We start from the raw sequence: 19,810 nt of genomic DNA, 5'->3' as shown, positions 1-19,810 counted from the left end.
ATATTTACTTTTCTTAAAAGTAAATGTGCTCGCGCTACCTTAAGCAGGCCCCGCCCCGTGGCCGCTGACGCCGCGGACCCGCCCCGGCCCCCGGAGAGGGAAGGGGGAAGTTAAAGCGACGAGGCCAGGGCTGCCCGGCGGCCTGACAGACGAGGGGGCTTCGAACCAGCGGAACTGCCTTTATAAATGCCGCGTTTTACGCCGACGAGAGCCGAGGATAAACAGTAACCGGAGCCGTCGGCACGGGGGCGTAGAATGGCGGAAGGTTCGTTCGCGACGCCCGGACGGCGCGTCTCACTTTGTCGCGTTCTTGTTTTTATTGTTGTCGTCTGGCCGGGCAGCGGCTCCGGCGGCCCCCCCGCGGCGGCGGCGGCGGCCGCGGAGGAGGAGGAGGAGGCGGCTGCGGTGGAGGTGGAAACCTACGAAAGATACCACGACTACGACAATCTGACCCGGCTCTTCCGGTCCCTGGCCCAGAGCTACCCGCACATCGCCAACCTGTCCAGCGTCGGCCGCTCGGTGCAGGGCAGGGAACTGTGGGTCATGCGGATCACCGAGGACGCGACGGTCGCCGCCCCGGGGAAACCCAAGTTCAAGTACGTGGGGAACATGCACGGCGACGAGACCATCTCCCGCCAGGTCCTGGTGTACCTGGTGGAGCACCTGCTGACCCGATACGGCCACGACCCGCGGATCACCCGGTTGGTGGACACCACGGACATCTACATCATGCCCAGCATGAACCCGGACGGGTTCGAGGTGTCCCGGGAGGAGGACTGCGGCGGGGAGGCCGGGGGCCGGAACAACGCCATGAATCTGGACCTGAATCGGAGCTTCCAGGACCAGTTCGCCGAGATAGATGTGGATCAGGAGAAAGTTCCTGAAGTGACCGCTGTCATGAAGTGGATCTTGGAGAATAAGTGCGTTTCAAAACACACACACACACACACACACACACACACACACACACACACACACACACACACACACACACCATTAATCTAAACTAATCTTGTTTGTTTTGGGGGTCTAGTTGCCAGCAGTGCAGTTTGGAATGTGTTCAGCAAACAACAATCCCAATCACTTGTTTAGTCACAGCACAATCTGTTTGGAAACGCACAAACAGTGTGGTCAGGGAACCGGGAAACCTTGGTCTTTACATACAAATGATCCTTTGAAAGGACCAAGTTCGGTCGGTACGATTATTTTGTTAAAACATCCATATTTGATACTCAAATATGGATGTTTGTTTTTATTTAGTTGGCACTTCATGAGAAGCAGCCCACTCATGTGCCCCTAAATGCTGTTTCCATTGATGGTGCTGGGGTCGGCTTTCTCTCTCCCGATTATCACTATATTAAAGAGATCCGAACAGTAACGAGTTCCACTCATCGGTATGACATGCTATATGTTTCTACTATATGTTTCCACTGGCTGTTTTACTTTGCTTGAAAAAAAGAAAAAAAAAGTCCACCCGTGTCTCCCCAGGTTTGTGCTGTCCGGGAACCTTCATGGCGGCAGTGTGGTGGCCAGCTACCCCTTCGACGACTCTGCCTCCCACAAGCGGGAGGGCCAGTACAGCCGCTCTGACGACGACGCCTTGTTTCGCTTCCTGGCCCGGGTCTACGCGCAGAACAACCCGGTGATGAACAAGGGACGCCCCAACTGCCCCGGCACCGAAGAGGAGACCTTCACCGACGGTATCACCAATGGCGCCCACTGGTATGATGTGCCAGGTGAGATGACCTTTCCCCGTTGTGTTACTTTTTACGGTCTATAAGATGACGAGGGGAAAAATGCGGAAACTGCGTCCCAACGGCTCGGATAACATCGCTGTGTATTGGTATCTGTGTTATTCATTCAACTGCATCCGTAGGTGACATGGTAACTATCAGTTTTTCTTGAAGCCTGTTTCTATTTCCTTTTTCCTTTGAGGAGAACACAAAAACTCATAGTGTCTGTTCATGTAGTAGAGAGAGCGAGCGAGTGAGTGAGAGTGAGAGAGAGATTATGGCTCTCCACCCTCTAGAGAATCAGCGATATTGTGATGGAGAAGCACACGTCTGGTTTCCGTGGATTAAGCTCGACGGCAACACGGTAACTCTAGCAGAGAGGCGATGTCCACTCATTTAGACCCCGTCCACTGGGATCACCAGGGTGGTACGTAAGTTCTTGTCCAGTTCCACAATTTAGTAACGCGACACTTCAATAGTACAGTTTCTGTCACCGAGGTGAAAAGACTGAACTGCCTCGAATTGTGATACCTGAGCTGTGTTGCCATGGAGATGGAATGAAACGTGCACAGTGTTAATTATCCTGCTGCAGGGGCACGTCTGTCCCCTTCTTATTTCTAGACTTCTTTAATGCAGAGTTTACTAATTAAATTGAATTGATGTCAAACCGTTGTTCTCACGAATGACAGAATGTTAAATCATTCTTTTTGAGACCGCATTTTTTTTTAAAATTTATTTATTTATTTATTTATTTTTTTGGTACCGAATAATCACTGAATGATCTTTTTCAGCAATTTATTAATTCATTGCTTTCGTGATGCAATATTTAATATAACATGAACCTAAATGGATAAAACATGAGACAGGAACTAACTTTTTTTTTTTTTTTTTACCACCTGCAATGTCAGAAGTATGGGCATGCAACACAGGGTATCTTTGTGCCATTGCATCCAAGACAGAGTTTATCAGGAGCGCAGCATGAGAATCGCTACAAGCGAAACAAATGAACATGAAAACAAACACATAAAAAGCGAATGATAATAAATAAATTAATTAATATGTACTCGACTAAAGATCATTATGTAGACAAAAATTGGAACAGCAATAATGGCATGTGGCCTCGGAGGATGTCAGGTTATTGTACAGGGGAATGTGAGGGGCAGATGTGTGTAGTGTGCAACTATGCAAAGAGTTGTTTGTATTGGACTTTTGTTGCATTTATACGAGTATAAAAACAACAACACAGTGTGGGACCTGAGACCAGTATGTTGTATATCGCACGGGGGTGGGGTGGGGGGGGGGGGGGCATCCGAGTGGAGAACTGGTCGGCCAGCATGCACACATCTGGTTGAAGAAAGGCTTCTTGTTTTGTCTGGCTGGCAACACCTGTAATTACAGCCCTCTTTCCAACCTCACCCCCTCAAACGGGTTCACTATCGGGCTCCGCGGACATCCCTGCGTGGGTGGTGATGGATCCGCACGGATTCATACGGTGCATGCAGACTGGTGAATTGATCCTTGTGAAATATTCCTGAGAAAAATACCTGCCTTTCCCCGACTCGCAAAGCAAAACCTTGCAGTGGCGCCACCCCCACCCCCCCCCCCCTTCTGCACGCCATTATTCACAGGCAGTAACTTGATCACATGCCCTGCGCCTGATGACTCATTGGTTGGTCGGGCGAGGGGGGAAATGGTGAGGAGAGCCAAAAGTAATCTGTATCTGGGGGGGGGTTAAGGTGCGTGTGCGTGTGCGTTCTTCAACCCAAGCCCGTATAAGAGTGTGTCTGGCTGTTTTAATATGGCGAGTACTCGCACAGAATCAATGAACCGTCTTTGGCCTAGAGTCTATACATGTGTGGCGTATTGGCAGATACGTTATGAAAGAGGCCTTAAACACAGCGAGACTCCATGACCAATTATCCCATAACAGCCCATGCAGTGACAAGAGTTGGGCTGTATTGATAAAGGCAGGTTGTAACTTTAATTTCTTCCTTGTGAGCAATAGACCTTTGGCGCCCAGAAGGACTAGCGAAAGAGCTGTGCCGGAGGAGGTTATTTTCATTAGCGGCCGTTAATGTCAAAAAGGGAGTTCATCACGTAAGATAAGTCACGGCCCTTGTGAGTCAATCATAAACCAAAGCAGGAGGCTCTGTATGTCAACATGCAGTATTCAACAAGAAGTAAAAAGCTGTTTGGATTAGTCAGTCCTTTTGTGGGGTGACATCTGGTGCCTGAAGCTGCGGCAACTATGTTGATAACAGGCGAAGGAAATGGTCCGTGCGTTCTTTGTCAAATCTGTGAACCTTATTGCCTGGTTTAGGCAATTTGATAAAATAATCTAATTGCGAACAAATTATTATTAAAACATTTTTTTTTTGTGTTGTTTTAAGACCGCGATTTGAAAATTCCGTTCTGTCTAATTGCAATGTCGTTTTGAATTTGATGAATCAATCGGCCACATCCCTACGTCCCATGCACGTGTCCCGAGCAGACCGACAGAAACAGGCCAAGTCTGCCGGTGGAAACGAATAACCTAGCTGGGGATGTCTTGGTGACCCAGAAATGTTTCTGTTTGCACGGTCACTTTGGACTCAGCTGCGGCTTTACTTCCATTTGCAGTGAACCAAGTTGTGCGGCAACCTTGGTTGGAGCCACGGAACTCTCCGTTGACCGGACATTAAGGAAACGACATAGAGGATCTCTCTTTTCCGTTTTCCAAAAATAAACAATAATTATGATAATAATAAAAACGTGTGACGCAATGCAAATAGTTGTAGCTTTAGGTGTTTGAACGTATGCAAGTGGAAAGATTTATTTTTCATTTAAATAATGAATTCCCTGACGCTGAGTTTCAGATTTGAAGCTTTAAGTCTGTGTTGAAGAGTTGCAATTAGGTTTCACACTTCTCACTCAGGGAGTTCCATGTCCTAAGTTAAGCCTTTGTTTCAGTCCGTGTTACCGAGCCCATGTGGTCATCTGTGTCACGTTGCCCCTTATCTAAAATTGTTTGTCTCAGTTTTGTGTGTTTGAACAACGCTCGCTTTCTAAATACTGTCTCGTATTTAGACACTTTGTTTGTGATTTTGAGTCCTGTTGCTCAAGTGCGGAGATCTCCGGTAAGGGCCACCCACGTGTTTAATATGCACGCTAACGCCGCTTAATAGAGAATCACCTACATGTGTTTTCTTGTACATTCACTGATATAGAGAGAACCTCCTTTTGTTCCCAGCAAAATCGAAAACATTGGGCCGCACAATTTTAAAATAAATACAAGAGCTGCGGCATCCAGCCTCGTATAAAAACACGACTTCGCTGTGACTCTCTCTCAGCCTGACTGTAGTTCGCAGCCTCGCCTCCGTGGTTTCCTCTCAGCCCGGGGCGTGGCCGTCTGGATCCTGGACGCCGGGCGGATATGCGCCTTGTTCCGTCTCGCAGTGGAGGATGTTTACTTTAGAGGCTCGTACTAATTAGGCAATGGTAGCTGGGTTAACAAAACACGGATTGGTCGTCTGCTTTCCTTTCCCTAGGGTTCTCACTTATGGATGAAGCAATTTTAGTTTGGAATTTTTTTTTTTTTTTTTTTTTTTTTTTTTTGGGGGGGCCAAAAAGACAATTTCGATCTCTCCGTCGCTATCTTGCCAACACACGTTTTTCTGCAGTTGCACTTCTGTGTTTTTGGCCACCACCGCAGGAGTCACCGCCACCGCCACCGCCACCAGTATGCAATACCAAAACTCCCGTTGAACATATCAGAAGTGTTCGCCAAAAGTAATGGACTGGATTGTTTCTTGGTATCAGCTGTATCTGTAGTTATAATATTGATAATTGACTTAATATTGAATTGACTGCTTGTAAATTGTTCTTTCCATTTCCCCAGAATCAGCTGACAGTCGTTACCATATATTTTTAGGCTGCTATGTGGTCGGGCTCTTTGTGGTTTGTCCTGGAAGATGCAGAACAGCTTCAGCATCTTTTTTTTTTTCTTTTTCTTCTCTCTGTGCCAAAATATCCGTCCATCCATCCATCCTTGCACACCAAAGCCTTTGGATGAAAACTGCTGACATAATGGCGATTGCTTTGCTCCCCAAAATAGAAATGATTCTATTCTTAATGTTGGATATGTGGCACTGTTGCCCCCCCCCCCCCATTGTGTTACATTAAATGGCCTCTTGAGTGGATGCAGTCAATTAATGCTCAATTTAATATCTGTAGAACACCAATAGAGCTGTTGTGGTCTGTGTGTACAGGGTCATTTAATCCAGTTTAGGGTGTGTGTGTGTGTGTGTGTGTGTGTGTGTGTGTGTGTGTGTGTGTGTGTGTGTGTGTGTGTGTGTGTGTGTGTGTGTGTGTGTGTGTGTGTGTGTGTGTGTGTGTGTGTGTGTGTGTGTGTGTGTGTTGATGCTTATCTCGTTTTCAGGGTTTTGTAATTGTAATGAGAAGCCTATGTGGCTCTGCTTTCAGACCTTGGTTGTTGGTACATATGAGGCACTTACCATTACATGGTCATATGTAGGAAAGCATCGTGTGTGCGCAACAAGAGGAAATAAGGCTGCTAATCTTAAGTGGCCATTTTATTATATTCCTGGGGCCACCCAGCAGGCAGCCATGGCAACTGCCAACCCAGGGGGGCCACTGTCAACCTGCTGCAGGGTTATTAGGAAGGCCTTTTCCCTCTGTGTCACTGAAAATAGCTCTGTTGCTGCAGCGCACACCCCTCCATCAGGCAAGTAGAAATGAAATAATAGATAGATGGATTTGAATTGGTGAAACCACTGGCACTGCTGCTATAATGCCAACTGTAGTCGTGGGCTGTTGTTAACACACTGCCCTATCTTTTTCTTGACTATGGTCATTCAGGAGGGATGCAGGACTACAACTACCTGCATGGGAACTGCCTGGAAATCACCTTTGAGCTGAGCTGCTGCAAGTACCCTCCTGCCTCGCAGCTCCATAAGGAGTGGGACCTGAACAGGGAGTCACTGCTGGCGTACATGGAGAAGGTATGAGCCGGACCCAACTATACATATGTAATGCAAAATAATGCAATAGACATATATGGATTGGGTCAAAATTCAGTTCATTATTATTCATATTCATTATCACTTTGATTGAAAACAAATCCATCATGATTTCACATGCTTGTGGTCTAAATGAATGATGGTCAAGGTATGATTTTCGGCATATACGGTGATTGTGTATTGTTCCCCATCTGCCCGGCCCTATAATATATAGCCTCTATTTTTATTATATAAATTTTTTTTTATCTTATTGGACGTTTGAATTACAATAATACAAACCCAACTTTCTGGTTAATACAATTTTAATAACAAAGCAAATTTAAGCTATTTTAACCACTTTACTACTACTTTAGTAATAAGAGTAGCTTTGAAATCACTCCGCTTGTGCCAGATGTGCAGTGCCAACACAGCTCTCCTCCTCCAGGTACATATAGGTGTACACGGCTACGTGAGGGAGGCCACCAATGGCACCGCCCTCCCTGACGTCAACATCGTGGTAGCGGGCATCAACCACAACCTGACCACAGGTCGTTTCGGGGACTACTATCGCCTTCTGCTCCCTGGAATGTACAACATCTCAGCCGTTGCTGCAGGGTAATCGGGCGCTCCCTGTGATGTCATACGATGACTTGTCCTTCTGCATAGTTGGTTTACTTCTGAGTGTAAAACAACTCATTTTATGTGTCTTGGTAACTTCCTGCTGGACGGGTTTGTTTTGCCACTCTCTCTTGTTTTCTGCTCTCACTTCCCCGTTGATTTAAGGTGGAAATGTCTTGTACAGGTACACTACAATGACGGTGCATAACCTTCAGGTCACGGAGGGAAAAGCCACGACACAGGATTTCACCCTGACACCCGTGACCAGCGAGCACCCTGACGGCGCCCCTGCTCAAACCTCTTACCACCCGTCCACCGCCATGCCGCTGGCCGCCACCGCCGCCGCCACCACCACCACCACCACCACCACCACCACCACCACCACCACTACCACCACCACCACCTTTGCACCCGTCCTCTCCAGCTCCACTGACTCCACCCAGGACAGGGCGGTTCTCCCCGGGGGAAATGGGAGCAGCTCTCCCTCCGCCGTCCCCGAGCAGTGGGCGATCCAGCCCCAAGAGTTTCGCCACCACCACTACGCCGACATGGAGCTCTTCCTCCGCAAGTACAGCAGCGAGTTCCCCGCCATCGCCCACCTCTACTCCATCGGTCCTTCGGTGGACGGCCACGAACTCTATGTGATGGTCATCTCGGACAACCCCACTCTCCATGAGCAAGGTGTGCTTGTCTTTGAGTGCACATGAATTGCGAATGATAATTAAACATTTGATGTAAAAAAAAAATAGTAATAATGATAATAAAAAAAGAAGGGGGGGGGGAAAAGAGTAAATATATATATATATATATATATATATATATATATATATATATATATATATATATATATATATATATATATATATATATATATATATACATACACACACACACACACAGACACACACACAGACATTTTCTCTCTCTCTCTGTCCATTCAATCGATTGATCGTCTGTGGCTTCTGTATGGATCTCTCTTCCGACCAGGTGAGCCGGAGTTCAAATACGTGGGCAACATGCACGGCAACGAGGTCGTGGGCCGCGAGCTGCTGCTCAACCTCATCGAGTACCTCTGCCGAAACTACGGCACCAACCCTGAGGTCACGCGCCTGGTCAATAGCACGCGCATCCACATCATGCCGTCGATGAACCCTGATGGCTACGAGAAAGCCAGGGAAGGTGAGAGGACACGCACGCACGCACACACGCACACACAAAGTAAGAGTAAGTTGTTGTTTTTTTTTGTTTTTGTTTTTTTACGTTACCCATATTGTGCAATTAAAATGTATCTCGGCCACACCTCTACTTCTGCTTTTTCATTGTGCCTAAAGCATTTTGGAGAATCAAGGCATTTCTCCAAAGCTTTATCTGCCGTCTAGTCGACTTTGTGTCCTCTGTGGCCGTGCGTCTTTCACTTTTTCACCCGCACTTGCGATGCATTTCCTCCGCACCGGGAGGAAAGAAAGCAAACTCTTTTTCTCTGATCACTGAGAAACGACACTGAAAATCTGTACAGAGGTACAGTTCAAAGGCTCTTTGGCAGCTTGATTATTGGATGTTCTTTATAAGACTTTCTTTGAAGATAAGTTTCAAAGTTTCTAAATGTTATTATTTTCTAACCCTTCATCTAGAATGATGACTGGCATGAATACAAAGAACTTCCCGGGCTGCTTGTAGACTTCTCAGTAATCCTAAGAAGTAATACTTTAAGTTGAATTTTCCTGAATGAATATTTAGTGTCTTACATAACAGTATACACTTCTTCCCTCTCAGGTGATATTCAGGGCACATACAGGGGACGCAACAACAGCAACAATTACGACCTGAACCGCAACTTCCCGGACCAGTTTTTTACCATCACAGAGCCCAGGCAGCCGGAGACGGTGGCTGTGATGAACTGGCTGAAGCAAATCCCCTTCGTGCTGTCGGCCAACCTCCACGGAGGTAAAACCTGAGATCATCCTCTCTCTAACCTTTTCAATCATTTGGAGTCAACCTGAGTGATTTTCATCAGAATATTTTAAACTCATCCAGTACTATTGAATCACGATCATGTTCTTTGGCAACGCAAATGCCTCATTGTTCAGCGGCTGGCTGAAGCTATTCTTACAATACTGGATTAATTTAAAGGTGTCTGATGCCAGTCCCTCCAGTTGACTCCCGATGATCGAAAATTGATGCTTGAGTATGCCTTATTTATTTATTTGTTTATTTATCGATCTATTTATTTATTTATTTTATTTTTAAAGATTTTCTTCATTCCTATATGCGCTCATCAACATTTTTTTTCCCTGAAGCCAAGTTAAATTTACACTGTAGCCCTAAAGAACAAACAAAAGTATTTTTCTTTGTGAAATCCTGACCTCATCACCGGTCTGATCTGACTCATGTCAATCTCCTCAAACCTCAGGCGCCCTGATAGTGAACTACCCCTACGATGACAACAAAGATGGCACCACGGCATACAGCAAGTCACCTGACGATAAGGTCTTTAAGCAGCTGTCCAAAGCCTACTCCCAGGTAAAGACGCATGTTCTCTAAAAAAAAAAAAAAAAAAAGACTTTTAAAGAGGACAGAGGCTTTGTGAAAAAGTTTCGAAGTGTGTGTGTGTGTGTGTGTGTGTGTGTGTGTGTGTGTGTGTGTGTGTGTGTGTGTGTGTGTGTGTGTGTGTGTGTGTGTGTGTGTGTGTGTGTGTGTGTGTGTGTGTGTGTGTGTGTGTGTGTGTGTGACAGGAGAACGCATTGATGCACAATGGGCATGCTTGTGAGGAGTACTTTGAGGATGGCATCACCAACGGCGCCAACTGGTACAATGTTCCTGGTACGTATGAAAGACTCTTGAAAGCAAAGCTGCCCAGAGGGATTTCAGTGATTTCATGATGTTGATTATGGGGGGAAAAAACAGTTTTTTCAGTCAAGGAACCATGGTGATATTTACATTGATGCTTTTTCATTGTTTTTAATTATTATATATACTCCTGATACAACCAGGAAGTACAAATTCAATTATTTGTTACAAAAAGCAACTTATAATAAGTTTAGACGTTCTTCTAACTATAAAGGTAGGAAAGGAAATCTCTGTCTGTCTTTCCGTATGTATGTATGCATGTATGCATGTCCTTTAATTATCTCGACAACCGCTCATCCGATCTACTTCACACTTGGTGGGTGTGTTGATGGAGACCCAAGGACGTGCCGTGTCCGATTTGGTACAATTCGGACACGTGACACGTGTAGTGTCAATCAATAAACTTTCAATAAACGGTGACCAGTGAGCCAGCAGGGGGGCGGGGCTTCAGGGCTCTGCGACTGAGTGACAAACAGCGTCTTTCCCCCGGTGTACGACTTCAACCGGCAGTTTCGTCTTCCATTGTGGAACGCAGGGCTGAATGAATCGCTGACATTTTATCAAACTGTGCCGTTCAAATGTCTTAGAAAGTCTTACATTTTGAACGGGCATGTACTAGTGCAATCAAAACGAAAAAACCTGGAAAAAGTATAGTATCATTCATTTCTAATGTTCAACGCCCACAAGAATGTGTGTCATTTGGTCTGCAAGTCATGTCATTAATGGAGCTTTTGGGCGAGGGGTGAAAGATTTATTTACTTATTTACTTCTTTACTCCTCAGGCGGCATGCAGGACTGGAACTATTTAAACAGCAACTGTTTTGAGGTCACCATTGAGCTGGGCTGCATCAAGTACCCTTGGGCCAAGGACCTTCCCATGTACTGGGAGCAGAACCGACGAGCCTTGCTCCAGTTCATACACCAGGTGAAGAAAATGCTTTTGGAATCGAATGAATGTTGGTTCTGCACATAGTACATCTGAAAACACCTTGAATCTTAAGCTGCCGGTAAACATTAAAGGCATCAGATAATAGATATAAAATACCATTTTAAGTTTAAAAATGTAAGAATATTGGCTTTTAAGAACTCAGGATTATGGAATATTTCATTTTACTTTTAAGATCTAATTTTTTTTAATTTTATTTTTTTTATATCCCACTCTTTCAGTCGTAAATGTATTTTAAGACATGTTGAAAAGTTAACTGTTTAGACTATAAACTGCTGTTTTACAACTCTTTCTTCTTTATTTTTGTTTTTTTTGTATGACTTGCATCCAAATTAAAAATCAACATTGTATTGTCATAGTACCCTGGCCTCTTTATCATGACAACCTATTATATTGTGAGATGGGAGTGTGCATATGCCCTATGTCCCACAGGTCCATCGAGGGGTCAAGGGCACCGTGATGGACATCAAGGACGGCACAGGGATCCCAAACGCCACTATCACCGTTGAGGGGATCGAGCACAACATCACCACAGCCCAGACCGGAGACTACTGGAGGCTGCTCGTTCCTGGAACCTACAACATCTTCGCCTCGGCCCGCGGGTGAGTCTCAGAGAAGTAAAAATAAATAAATCTTCTGCTTGTTGTTTCCTTTCTTGTCTCACGGTGTGAACTTCCATTGACACCGCTTTCAGATACGATCCCATGAGGCTTTACGCCACCGTTCCAGCCGATGGAGTTGAGGTGGTGGACTTCAAACTGACCCGCGCCCACTCTGAGCCCAAAGGCCAGGCTCCCAAGGGCCCCCCGGCCACCCAGGACCCTTCCGAGAAGGAGTTCCAGAGCTTCATCAAGGACCTGTCCCTGGGCCAGGGCCTGGAGCAGCTGGTCCTGAGCACGGCGACGGAGAGCAATTTCCGCTACCGACGCTACAAGGAGCTGGCCGAGTTCCTGAGAGGCCTCACGCTCAACTTCCCTGAGATCACCTCCCTCCGGGCGTACGGTTACCAAACACTTGTTTTTAATTGTTGTTTTTAATATCACATTTTGAAGATTGATGTTTGTGTACGCACTAGATTGGATTAGTTACATTTTTACATTATTCTAACAGTATTAATCTTATCTATAAAAATAATCATGCTTCGTCTTCGTCTTCTTCTTCTTCTTCTTCTTCTTCTTCTATATATATATTTTTTGTGTGTGGTTATGAAAGTTGATGAAGCAGAAGCAGTCTATTTTATTTTGCAGTCCATGGTTAGATGGTTCCACCTCTCTCAAGATCCACAGACCATATTTTATGAACTGGGAAAGTGGCTGGAGGCTTTCCTTCACCGTGGCTAAATAAAATTTTTCCAGGAAGTCCAGGCCGCATGCAGTTATAATCACATGAGGATTTGTATTTAAATTTGGCCTGAACCAAAAAAATTGTCAAATTTTTTTTATTCTTTATTTTTTTTTAGCACAAAGCACTTTTTTTGTATTAGGATTTTCGCGTTAATTAGTCATTCTCTGTTGTCCTTAAAAAAAGATCCCACTCACCTTCTTGTTCTATTTCACCGACATCCAGTCTGAGCCAAAGTGTGGAGTTTCGGACCATCTGGGCTCTGGAAATCTCCAACAAACCAGAGGAGGCTGAACCGTCCGAGCCCAAGATCCGATTTGTAGCGGGAATCCACGGAAATGCTCCGGTGGGAACCGAGCTGCTGCTGGAGTTTGCCGCCTTCCTGTGCATCAACTACGGCAAGAACCCAGCCATCACCAAGGTGAGTGCGGCTCGGAGGAAACCAGAATGTGTTCACTTTAACAATCTGTAAACTCAAGGCTTGATAAAGATTTTTGGTTTGAGAGGTCGGGGAAATATATGCTTTGGTGTGCCGTCACCCCCCTGTTAATGTTGTTTTTGATATTCTCCCTTGCTCTTGGCTCCTCACCGGATCCTGGGCCTCCCTCCATGATTGCTTAATTTAAACGGCTAATTACCGCCCATACTAACTGGATAGGGGAATTGTGCTATTTGATGGACAAGGGAGCCAGAGGACCGTAGAGCTGTTGCATAAGTCAATAATTCGAAATGCTTAAAAAAATAAAATCCCATTTACTAAGGGTGAAATGGATTTCCTCTGGTAAGCCTGTGACTAAATGCTCCATTTCCTTTCCTTGCTAGTTGATCAATAAGACCCGGATCGTCATTTTGCCCTCCATCAACCCAGATGGAAGGGAGTTGGCCAAGGAGCGGCAGTGCGCCTCCACCCAGGGCCTGACCAACGCTCACGGCAAGGACCTGGACACCGATTTCTTTGGTCAGTCGCTTGTTGAGCGTGGGGGTTGTTCCTTTTTACCTCAGCGTTAAAGTAGTTCTCGGAGTGAAGGACTCACAAAAAGAAACTCTTTCCTACTGTTTTGAGCTAATGCGTTTTTTTTGGTTCTTCAGGCAACGCTTCGCAGCGGGTGGTGGAGGCCCAGCCAGAGACCAGGGCGGTGATGGAGCTGATCCTGGAGAGGGGCTTCACCCTGTCTGTGGCCTTGGATGGAGGCTCTCTCCTGGTCACCTACCCTTATGACAAACCCGTCCAGCCCGGTAACAACCACAGCAGCCAAAGCAAATGGTTTCATTCCCGTGATGAAAGGTGCAGTCAGTAGGATGGTTTCAGAAGAAGACCTGGACTGGATTATGGAATGATACCATAGCTTTAAAAAAGAAATTTGGCTTCAAAACAGATTAAGGTGCAGCTGGAGTGAGATTACCTTTATTTTCTGAATGTTTGGTCAGTTTGCACCTTTAATCTACACTTCGCCATCACACTATATTATAGGAGGGACAAAGATTTATTGATGTGTTGTGTTGTAAATAAACCTGTCTGTCATTCACGCTATTCAATGGAGCAGGAGCAGGAGCAGGAAAATGAACCATACGGTTAATAAAGGAATCTTACGCGTGGTAGCGTCATTGTTTGAACGGAGAGTCATTTTCTTTTTTTCGTTCCAGTGGAGAACGAGGGCACTCTGAAGTACTTGGCCAACGTGTACGCCAGCAAACATCCCAGGATGCACCTGGGAGACACAGGCTGTCGAAGCAATGGGCAGAGTAGGTATTAAGAGTGCTACGAGAAGAGAGTTGTGGCGTGGAATGATGAAAAGTGTGGTCAGTTGATGTTTGTCCTTTTTCAGTGGGCAACGTCCCAGACGGGGTGCTCAGGGCAGCAGAGAGACAGAGCCACATGGGGAGCATGAAGGTGGGTGTCGTCCCATACCTTTGATATAGATCCAAAATATTACTCCATCGTCATAATGAAATCGACAGATTTATCAATGGATCGGCAGGTGGCCTTCTGCCATGATTGAGGATCATAAACGCAGATCATATAAAATTTCTACCGAAGGCATAAAATTCAGTTGGAAACAAGGGGCATCTCACAGAAAATCTAGAGCTCGGACAGAACAAGTACTGATAATTCCTAAAGATGGCAGCACTTTGTGTTCTTATCGTACGGATTCATCAATCGTGTCTTTAGGTTCACGTTTGTCAGAATTTTATTTTTTATTTTTTCCCCCCTCTTTGTTGAGCTCTGAATGGCACATAGGTAGAAGTGTCATTAAGTGGAAAAAACATTTTTCCACAAGGAGGAACAACAACTTTGGCTTTTTCCGGGATGGTTCCTGGTTGGAAGGGGGGTGTGTGTGTGTGTGTGTGTGTGTGTGTGTGTGTGTGTGTGTGTGTGTGTGTGTGTGTGTGTGTGTGTGTGTGTGTGTGTGTGTGTGTGTGTGTGTCTTCATGTGTACGTCTGTACTATTTCAGGATTTCAGTGTGGACTTTGGCCATTGTCCAGAGATCACTGTGTACACTGGCTGCTGCCTGTTCCCTCCCGGGGATCAGCTGGCCACACTGTGGGCAGAGAACAAGAAGGCTCTTCTCAGCATGCTGGTGGAGGTAAAATGTGACTGTAATGGAGCCCCTGGCACAGCATGGGCGGCGGACATTCAGCCGTCCTCAGCCTTTTAATTATAGCCGTCTCAAATAGTAAATGTTAATTAGCAATTAAGTGTCATTTCATCTAGGCTTAGACTGAAATGTCGGATTGTTTTTTTTTATTCATAGCCTTCAAACTAACATTTTTACATCAATAGCAATTAATTCCATTTTTAGCATATGATTGTTGAAACTTGGAAGCGTGCAGCCGATTTCATCCAAACTATTTTCCTGAACGGTCAAACAGTCACGCGGTGAATCAGTGGGAGTAATTGTTCTTGGGACAATTCATCCTTCTAGGTCCACAAAGGAGTGCGCGGTTTGGTGAGGGACAAGAGCGGGAAGCCCATCGTGGGGGCTATGATCGTGCTGAATGGGGGAGTGAGGGTCTTCACTGCAGAGGGAGGATACTTCCACGCCCTGCTGGCGCCCGGCAGCCACAACATCGAAGCGGTGGCTGACGGATACCAGCAGCAACGCCAAGAGGTAGCTGCAGAGATTGTAATACTGTTGAATATTGTTTGATGATTTGTCAGTTAAATGTGCTTTAGCACCCCCCCCCCCCTCCCAAAAAAGCACATGAATTAATAGAGGAAAAAGGCAGTTTGGTTGAATGAGTATTTTTAATGCCTCGCATACTAACTATATACATAACTGGTTTGTGCAACATTTGGTTTCGAACCATTTTTCATGTCTATGTTGATGTATGAAATATCAACTTCTCCCTGGAGGCTAATTGAAAACATGGCCAACATGTTATCACGTAGAGCCAGCGTCACGGCGGCTCCCCCTTCATGTCCACCTCTATATAGGGTGTGGAGCGCAGCACGCAGAACCTCTCGGCGACCTCCACCTTCCCGTCGGGCCGCTCCGCCACGTGCAGCGTGGGGTAGGAGAGCTCCTGAAACAAGCTCTCCTTGATGGTGCGGCCCAGCTCCAGGCTGTAGGCCACCGTCTCCCCGCACGGGGTGTAGAGCAGGGGGTCCACCACCGAGTGGTACGCGCGCTGGTACTCGGGCACCGTGAAGCCGTGCATTATCAGGGGTCCCTGCGCCCCCGTCGGCCCACCGATTAAAACGCGATCCTGCGCAGCGGCGCCGCCGTGATCAAACGCGGGATCCAGCTCGGGCAGCACCGCCGCGTTCCTGGTGTACCGCTCCACAAGCGCCTTCTGGAGCTCCTGCTCGCTCTGCGGCGGCACCAGCGCCACCTCGCCCGGCGCGGCCAACATGTCGGGCCTCTCCTTGATGCCGTCCCCGTATTTCTTAGGACAACGAATACTCCGGCGCAGGCCATAGGGACGCATCGCATTTCTCTGTTGATGTGAGACGGGCAGGTCAAACGATTTCACGACTCTACTCACGATGTTCAACAAATGAATAGGAGCAGAGCACTTACAGTTTGACAACACTGTCTTTGTGGCTGTGAGGGTAATCAACATCACCATCTTTTTTATTTTTATTTTTTTAATTTCACCTTCTAAACTTCATGGTTTGGAATTCTGGTCAGCAGAGCGTCGCTTTGTAGTTTTCTAATTTACGCTTCAATCCACGACGAATACAAACCCGGGCCTAAAGTTACAAAGTTAAAAAAAATATATAAAAAAAAAAATAAAAATGAACGAAAATTGGATGTTGTGATTTTCAGTCCACTGAGAAGCAATTTCTGATTCTCAGCAGCGTGGCTGGAGCGTCTGCTGCCGAGCCAATATAACTTCCTGCTGATCAGTGATGGCTCCGCAGCTGCACCTGCAGTGATTGGGGGCTCGGTCAACGAGGAGATTGGCAGAGAAGCGGGGGGGGTTTGGCTTTGTCCTTGGGTTTCGGGTTTCTCTCGAGTGATTTGAACAATTTTGTGACGGTTCGATTGCAATTTGCAATGCTGATTGTTGATCGATGCCCAGAATGGTTTTTGTATAGAACATGAGATAAGATAACACTTATAATAGCAACACTTTAGTTAGTCATTTCAATTGTCTCATAGAAATAAACAATGCTACATAGTTTGACAGAGGTGCTTCTTTTTACAGAATGCATCACCTTTTGGGAAGTGTAGTTTAAGATTAAGTGTAAGGCCACTTAGTCCACTGTAAAGGGAATGAACATCCAATGTTAACAATAACAGTGATGGGTGGTGACTCTCCTTTCGGATCCCTGCGTGTCTAGGTTTTTATGTGTACAGTTGAACAACTTACGCCGTGTGAACTGAGGCTGATGGTTGTGTTGGTGTTTATCCACAGGTGGTTGTTTCCTCTTATGAGGCGGCCAGCTCCATCATCATTGAGTTTGACATGGACAACAGCATCTTCGGCCTTCCCAGGGAGTTTGTGGTGGCCACTGCAGGTGAGACACTAATGAAATGTAGTAAAACACGTAAAAAAAAAAAAAAAAAATCACAATTTATTTTTTAAGTTATCTTAACAGTAGGAAGTCAGCTACTGGGTTCTTCTAGTGAATTTATTTTAGGAAATTCTGGAGATATTGGGCAGAAATCGGGTGGTGATCACCCTTTCAATCACTGTGTGTGTGTGTGTGTGTGTGTGTGTGTGTGTGTGTGTGTGTGTGTGTGTGTGTGTGTGTGTGTGTGTGTGTGTGTGTGTGTGTGTGTGTGTGTGTGTGTGTGTGTGTGTGTGTGTGTGTGTGTGTGTGTGCGCGCGCGCGCATGTACGCCGCTCTTCCCTCTCCACAGCGGCCTCCATGACGGCCCTGGTGGTGACGGCGTGCATCATCTGGTGCGTGTGCTCGGCCAAGTCCAACCGGCAGAAGGACGGCTTCCACCGTCTGCGGCAGCACCGGGACGACTACGAGGACGAGATCCGCCTCACCTCCATGGGCTCCAAGAAGTCCCTGCTGGCCCACGAGTTCCAGGACGAGAGCGAGAGCGAGGAGGAGACTCTGTACGCCAACAAGCTCTGAGAACCGGTTGTTCCCGTTTGGCATTTCTTGCACTATTCTCTTGGTTTTTTGTTTTTTTTACTTTTTATTTTGCTTTTGTTTTTGTTCATCGCGGCCAACAAGAACACGTTGCACTGCCCTTATTACAATGAGTGAAATTGCAAATGATAAACTATGACACAAGAAGAACCCCTGCTCTAGGACTTTCAGGTAAGCTGTACCGGTGCTCCGTATCGACGAGAGACAGACAGGTACAAGAGCTGCACGGTGCCCACAATCCGTCCTAATCTCACAGCCTCCACTACATCCGTTCCGCCCAAGAGTGCTCTTTTACAGACCGCTGTCCGACCCAGCCGCCCGCTCCCAATAATCTTTTTCATCGTGGCTGGTGAAAAAGTGCATAGCTGCAGGAAAAAAAACAAAACAAAAAAAACCCTCCGGGGCCCACGCGGTTCCTCTCGAACCGCATCGAAACAGGCGGAAAGTAGTTAGTAACCAGGAGTAAGATTGTCTTTTTGCGAAGCTGATTCGGGCGTGTTTTAGCCCTTTTGGGATAGAGTCCAATAACCGTGCCTTGGCTACTGTGAAGTTCTACAGCCATCGGACGCCAGTGTCTCGTTGACGTAGGTGGCGGCGGCGTAGCGAAAGGGAGGACGCTTGCTCCATGTTGTAACATCCACCCCCGTTTCCCAGAAAAGGACGCTGGCGGTGCACCAGTGTTCCGCCGTTTTTTGTGCGGAGGAGTGCGAGCTTGTGCGTTCCAAGTTGATTTTTTATTTATTTATAATTATTATTTTTTTTTTTATATAATTATTTTTTTTTTTTAATACATATACCGAGTCTGAATTTTGGCCAAACCTTGAACCGGATGAATATTTATACGGTCAGGGAGAATCTCTGAATGATGTTGCAGAACTTTTAACCATTTCCCTGTAGGTCCTCCATGCATCGTAACAACATGCGCTAAATGGAACCGACGATGGTTCTCCGTCACGTGCCCAGGAGCGGCAGCGCCGGGTAAAGAAGGACGGGGCTGGGACGTTGAATCAATAAGCTGAGAATGTATCTACCACCATTTGACTTTTTGACTTTAGAGCAGCTTCGGAGGTGGATGGTTTGTGATTTTTTTTTTTAATTTCTAACCTCTTTATCTTTTGATCACGAGTCATTTCGTTCGTGGCGGCAATTCGCAGCCACGTCTCTCGAATATCAGTTGAGGAAAAACAAACTTTAGGCCCACGAGACCACGTCCCCTGGGGCTCATGTTGTGATTTACGTTATTATTTTGTCTCCCTCCAAATTAGCGATGAAACCCGCCCGACTGTACCGAAAATGATTTTACGGCGAGGTCAGCTTTTTGGGGGAATTCGTTCTCTTATGGCTATGCACGTACTTGTAAGAAACTGACAAAAAAGAAAAAAATCATGTATTTTTGAGTGGAGCATCAATGCTTTTGAGAAGTTATTTTGTTATCCGCCCCCCCCCCCCCTCCAAAAAAAATAGAACTGTAGTGGTCGTCAGTGCAGCGACGTTTGGTAATTCATGAACAGAAAGTTTGGTAATTTTGTGTTGTTTCTTTTTTGTGTGTGTGTGTGTGTGTGTGTGTGTGTGTGTGTGTGTGTGTGTGTGTGTGTGTGTGTGTGTGTGTGTGTGTGTGTGTGTGTGTGTGTGTGTGTGTGTGTGTGTGTGTGTCCGCTGTTTTATATAAAAAAAATAAATGGAATCCGTTGTAAATATTGAGGCGTTTGCCAAATGTGAATCAGAAAATACAAGTGCAATTCCAGTTAACCGCGGCTCCGCTGTATGTAC

The 19,810-nt window shown here is 46.1% G+C and overlaps 1 protein-coding gene across 1 annotated transcript; it reads left to right on the top strand.

Moving 5' to 3' along the window:
- The first annotated feature begins 174 nt into the window (after positions 1-174).
- Positions 175-19,719, top strand: cpda (carboxypeptidase D, a). The gene is made up of 21 exons (XM_080006501.1): positions 175-920; positions 1,489-1,736; positions 6,591-6,733; positions 7,176-7,345; positions 7,533-8,029; positions 8,336-8,527; positions 9,122-9,292; positions 9,759-9,868; positions 10,081-10,168; positions 10,978-11,120; positions 11,574-11,743; positions 11,836-12,138; positions 12,708-12,903; positions 13,305-13,440; positions 13,572-13,718; positions 14,127-14,225; positions 14,309-14,373; positions 14,937-15,068; positions 15,408-15,593; positions 17,347-17,449; positions 17,796-19,719. Exons 1-21 carry the CDS (start codon positions 256-258, stop codon positions 18,020-18,022), a joined length of 4,191 nt encoding a protein of 1,396 aa, XP_079862627.1. The 5' UTR covers positions 175-255; the 3' UTR covers positions 18,023-19,719.
- Positions 19,720-19,810: the final 91 nt, after the last annotated feature.

Source organism: Zeus faber (genome assembly GCF_960531495.2).
Source record: "Zeus faber genome assembly, chromosome: 9".
Classification (NCBI taxonomy): Eukaryota; Metazoa; Chordata; class Actinopteri; order Zeiformes; family Zeidae; genus Zeus; species Zeus faber.
This window is presented reverse-complemented; position numbering and strand designations above follow the sequence as displayed.

What these genes read in the sequence shown, in the direction of transcription:
- cpda (XM_080006501.1), top strand. Translation starts at nt 256, where the DNA reads ATGGCGGAAGGTTCGTTCGCGACGCCCGGACGGCGCGTCTCACTTTGT. An exon ending in TGCTGGCGTACATGGAGAAG is followed by an intron (nt 6,734 to 7,175) that starts GTATGAGCCGGA and finishes CTCCTCCTCCAG; the next exon opens with GTACATATAGGTGTACACGG. An exon ending in GTCGGCCAACCTCCACGGAG is followed by an intron (nt 9,293 to 9,758) that starts GTAAAACCTGAG and finishes CTCAAACCTCAG; the next exon opens with GCGCCCTGATAGTGAACTAC.